This window comes from Arctopsyche grandis, chromosome 7, assembly GCF_051622035.1.
Source record: "Arctopsyche grandis isolate Sample6627 chromosome 7, ASM5162203v2, whole genome shotgun sequence".
NCBI classification, from domain to species: Eukaryota; Metazoa; Arthropoda; class Insecta; order Trichoptera; family Hydropsychidae; genus Arctopsyche; species Arctopsyche grandis.
In genome coordinates, this window is record NC_135361.1 from 19,491,418 (window position 1) to 19,497,417 (window position 6,000).

Sequence of the window (6,000 nt, forward strand, 5' to 3'; positions counted from 1 at the left end):
ACATCAATTAATCAAGCACACTCGTCTAACAGATTGCTCCAAAGCGACGAGTGTGCTAAAAAGATTAAGAAAGGAAAAAAGTACATGAAATACAAGTAAAAATACATAAATACAAGAAAAGAAAAATAAATAAACATGACATAAAAATTCTTAAAAACTCTTAACTGATCAAACTAACTCAACAGTTCTAATTGGCCGCGACCTTCATAACCTAGGAAGTGGTGCAGAAAATGACGAGAGATGTGACAAATGTCAATGGCACCATCCAGTGAATTTAAGAAACGTAGGCCACGAGGAATGGGAGAATTGCTATAAGCCACAGTTCTAGAGTGTGAAAAAGGAGTCGATGGCGGGTCCATATCAAACTCTCCGGAGCATGAAGGCCTAACTCAGCCAAGATAGACGGACAGGAGATAAAACCTCTAAATATGGAAAACAAGAACTTGATGAAGGCAACACTCCTCCTGTGTTCAAGAGAAGTGTAGCCAACCATACCCATGACGAATTGTGAAGGAAATAAATAAGGGTAAATCCCATATTGCTCCTTATAAAGCAGCCGAAGAGAGCGTCTTTGGATAAGTTCGAGTTTGAAGATAGAGATTTGGTTGAAGGACTCCAGATCATAGAGGCGTATTCCAAGATACTCCTAACTAGAGCGTTGTATGTACAGCAGCCTCAGAACAGTGGGACTATGGAAGTATCGAGAATTACGAAAAACAAACCCAAGCATTCTTGAGGCAGAGCAACACACAGAGTCAATATGATCATAGAACTTTAGGTCACTCTGAAATGCAACCCCAAGATCAACAATAAATATTGTTCTTCAATTACTATATAAAAGTAAAATCTGTGTTTGAAGCTTTTATTTTTTATCCAGAAAGGATTCAAACAGCATGTTATATTGCACTAAGTATGATCAAACGCATGTGGAGCGACGGCGCTAAAGTTAATTTTAAGTGAGAGAAGACAAGTGATGACAGATGATTTGCTCTCGGCCATTTTATATTACAATGTAAAAAACGATGACGATTTACTGCAATTCAATAAAGCTTTTTCAGATGAATTTATTTCTATTTTTTAAAGAAAAGTTAACGTTTGTATATATGTGTACTATATGTAATTCTTATTATAATATTTTTTCCGGAGCTAGGACCTCGTTACCGAAGTGGAGCTGGAACAAAGCAATTAAAAAAAAAGGTCTGCTCCAAGCCTCTGTCCAAGCATACATATTTCAAATACTTGTTCCGTTGGAACATAATACAATAGCTGAAAGGTTTTAATTTTTAATAATTAAAAATAAATAACAAAGGTTTATTCAAAAGATTGAATAAAATTAAGTACATATTTCGCCATATTTAATTCACATCAATAATCTCAACATATTTGCAAGAAGGGCTGCAGAGTGCAGTTTGGCTGTCATCGATGGAATATTTGCAAGACTATATAATGTCGGAAAAGTCAACCTTTATGGTTGAATTGAGTGAAGCAGCATCAATATGGAAGCGCACTGCAATCAACTCTTTAGTTTTGCTCCATGATTTGGGAAGAGGAACATATACATATGATGGAGCTGATATAAAGGCTTCCACAGTGGAAGAGTTGAGTGGCAGGGATTGTCGCACACTGTTTTCAACTCATGTTTTCTGTATAATCATTATGTATAATTATGGTATTTGGTACTAATGTAAAAAAAATTCAAAATGAGTGCCGCCTTTGTGCAACCTGAAGTGGCATCTATGGTTGGGGTTAATATATAATGGACAAAGAAATAAATATATAGAAACTTTTTTGGTGTTAACGTTTTGAAAAAATGTTTCTGCTTTATATGTATAAAATGTAGATATTCATACTTTATAATTGTATTTTTCTTTATATTATATGTACATATGTATGTATATTCATACAGACTTAATATAAATTCTGCAAATTTAACTCCCCTCACCTTTTAACCTACTTAACTCGAGGTCTCGACACTTCAGTTTGAAATGTGTAGGATGTATTCCAAGAGAACCTTACTGTTGTAATAACAAAGCAGATTTTAAATCTTTCTATACAATTTCTTTTCCCATCTCAAATTTTATATTATATATAGCTATATGAAAATCTTAGGGATCATTTTTTTCGTTTATATTTTTTAATTTATAAAATATCTATTCATTTTTCTTCTTGTCGTCTTTATTGAAGTATACATATGTTCATACATACATACATGGCGTATGTTATCCTTTTAAAAAAATCTGCAGACTCCTTCCACTAATATGAAACTCGCTCATAAATTTAAAAAATCCGAATATAAATTCAATCATAAAAGTTACGATGAATAATTTCATATCATATTTATTAATAAGAACGAAATATATTAATGAAAACCCATTTGGTCACCGTGCTACCCTCCCTAAACTCGAGCGTTTTTACCAGAAATAATCGACGAGGCTACCACCTCGTGGGAAATAAACCTTACCGGCGGAAAATTATCGCGGAAAATTCATTCGCTTTTCCATCACGCAGCGACGAGTTAAATAATTGCGATTTTAAATTTTCCGACTTTGCGTAACGACCCGACGCGAAATGGGGAGCTAGAGAGATGACGGTCAATCTATTCATAGACGGTGGAAAATAAATTTAGCCATAAACCAAATTAGACCTACTAAGGCTATTCTTGTAATGAGATTGTAATATTGCGCGGGCGTTACATTTGATTGCCGTAATTTATTTCAGGAAAAGTTACATAAACTTCGACATCTTGTAAACGTATCGAATCGAATCGTTTGATATAGAAACAATATTTCACATTGATGATCGATTGTATAATGGTTGAAATCAACTTTTTTTCATCATTGCGTAAATTTGTTTACAAATATAACCGTCTAGGAAATTTGTTTATAAATGTACAGATTGAATCTTTCAACAGTTAAAACACACCTGTCTGTTTGGAACACTTTTTTAACTTTAAATGTACGTATGTACATACATATATACATACATAGTAAGACGAAACCTTTTGAAAGTATCAAAACTTTTAACCTACTAACGTTTCATCAATATTTAACTTTTCAATACTATCTTCTATTATACTTATTATTATTATATATATATATATATATATATATATATATATATATATATATATATATATATATATATATATATATATATATATATATACTACTCTTACTTTATATGTATATCTGAATATATCATAAAAATATTTAAAAGCATTGATGAGAATCATTTCATATTCATTGATTACTTATTCTGGTGACGACTCTTAATCAAAATGTTGCTTTAGCATTTTGTCGAATAAAAAAACAATAAAGATCCATCAATCAGAGACCTTCTTAAAAATTGACAGGGCCCATTTTAGCTGAATTTAATATTCATTTCGAATGTTTTATATAAATATTTTTTTTTAATACCCTAATCTGGGTTTGAATATTTGATCCGTTCGCTCGAGTGAGTTTTCGCTTTGAATATACGTGCATACATATGTATGTATATATGTTTGTACGTACCTACTCGTGAAATATTGCAAATAAAAACACTCACGACAAAAAGGTCGACGATAAAGTTCAAACACCCGTTTAAAAGTCCCGAAATAGAAAAAAATTCAATCGAGCGAGAAAGAAACTGCGAGAGTGATCGATGAGTACATCCATACAAGCACATGATACGAAAGTTTATTCAACTCCATAAGTATCATAGGATAACGAGGGTCTGACGAGACATGAAGACCTGCGCCTGATTTTTAATTAACCGGAGTTTCCGACCTTATTAAAATTACCTCCCATCAAAAGCGTTCCAACTTTTTGCTCCATTTCGAATTAATAATTAAATAACCTGTAGGTATAATGGTACTTACGTGTTCCATCGAACCTGGTGGCTATGGTGTCCAGGAACGTGTTTTGCGGAGCCAAAAGCCCCCTGCGGGCAGGCATACCGCTTCAGCACCTGAAATTAATATATTTTCAGAATTGGCATTACTACCTTCATATTTCTAAGATATAATATTATATTTTTCGCCTACACCCTCAAATATCAAAATAACAAAAGGTTCAGATTAAATTTCCTAAATTAAAATTTTGTTTATATACCACATAATTTTACCTTGCGTATTATAAGGATTGTCTGTTTTATTTTTAAATTTGGGCCTAAATTTATTTTCTCGAACATTTTGGAAGATTATATCTATAAATATACATACATATATAGAAGAATCAATTTAACTGTATATAATAATAAACGCTTACATGCCATCAAACACAGCATATGTACATATGCACTTCAAATATATAATATGTATGTATGTACATTATGCTGGAGCGAAAAATGCGAATTTTTAATTTTCATCGATAGACCTAGTGGAAAATCATGGTCGTATAAAGAGAACATTAATTAAAAAAATTCTTCGATTTTAAATAATGTCATGTGCCTCCGATCAATCGATTAAAGAATTAAAAAAAATAGTAATAAATAAAATTGAATTTCAGTTTAAACATGTCGCTTATGAAAAGTTTTGGCTGATTAACGAAAATTCAAAATCGCCGTTTCGCCCGAAAGTCCCCATAAAAAGTACACCGACCTCACAATTGGTGTTTGTATGGAGGAAGCGTTATTTTTTTTCAGAAAACCATATTTTTTCATGTTCCTGCCATTATTTGGAAAATAAAAGTCATTGAGAGCTTCCTGGGGTATATACCTTTAATCTGAATACAAAAAATGCCGAAAAAATATACGAATATTACGAAATGTAAGGAGGCCAAAATGACCTGTTTTAATGTACATCATTCTTTATTGTTAGAAAGCATAAGCCAAGTACAGATCTGAAAATCCCCTATGGAGAAAGTCTAATGGCAAACAGTAATAAAAAAATTAAGAATTAACATTCGATAAAATAATGAGATGGGCCCCTCACATTGAGGCAGAGAAATGCAAGGCGATACGTTGTATATCCTAAATATACCCAATATTTAATCGCCATACTTCTCTTTCAACTAAAAATAAAATAAAAAAATTATATTGCGCGCTCCTATTACCAATATTAACCTATGCTGCATCTGTATAAAATAACGCCTCCAGTACTAACATTTCCAGGCTCCAAATAATACTAAATAATTCCCTAAAAATAATTTATAACACACCCATGTATGTATGTATGTATACTCACAAACTTTCAAAAACTGCTATAAATAATATTCCGTTAGTCACAGACATTATTAACAACCCAACCAGTAGATTCTATGACGAATCTCAGTGATTTCAACAATATAAATAATAATAATCTGTGTTTATACCTTTCAGGTATAAACACAGATTACCTAAACACAATCTAATTTAGATTTTGTTTAGTTTAGTCCTTTGGAGAGTCTTTAGTTAACATTTTGTATAAAATGTATTATGAGTATTTATAAGAATTTCTGATAGGTTTTTGAGTTAGTTTTCCTATTATGCTGTACATTAAAATTAAAATAATATAATACTATAATAACTAACAAAAAAATATAAAATTTTAAAATTATCAGTAGCTATTAAAATATTTATAAGATCTATTGTGAACATAATTTAAGAATAATAAAAAGCATTTAAAAATCAAAAAAATTTCATTTTGCGATCAAATTTTTTATTCAACGTTTTCTTGATACGAAGATGATTTTCCACTAGCTCCATCAATGAAAATCTGAAATTCGCGTTTTTCGCTCCGACCTAATAATGTACATACTCGTATGTACATAAAAGTGCTTAATGTTGAAATATTGACTTGAAACTACGTACGTCTTATTCAAGGGCGATTTAAAAGCACTTTAAATCGAACTTTTGTCCAAAAAAAATTATCTAACAGAACCAGTTCAGGTTTAGTAAATAATTATATGCTTATTTTATATCCCCAAAGGAAAATAAAAGAGGATAGATATGATTTTTTTTTCGTACAAAATGAGGGTCACATCTGTACAAATATTTGCATACAAACATATATAGGTATAAAACTGATACGACTATACGAAG

General features: G+C 31.2%; 1 protein-coding gene across 1 annotated transcript in view; it reads right to left on the minus strand.

Moving 5' to 3' along the window:
* The window catches only part of Elk (Eag-like K[+] channel), an 88,622-nt gene extending 84,687 nt beyond the window's left edge, over positions 1–3,935 (minus strand). The window contains exon 1 of the mRNA XM_077434958.1: positions 3,860–3,935. Coding sequence (XP_077291084.1) covers positions 3,860–3,935 — 76 coding nt within the window. The remainder of the gene's footprint in view (positions 1–3,859) is intronic.
* Positions 3,936–6,000: the final 2,065 nt, after the last annotated feature.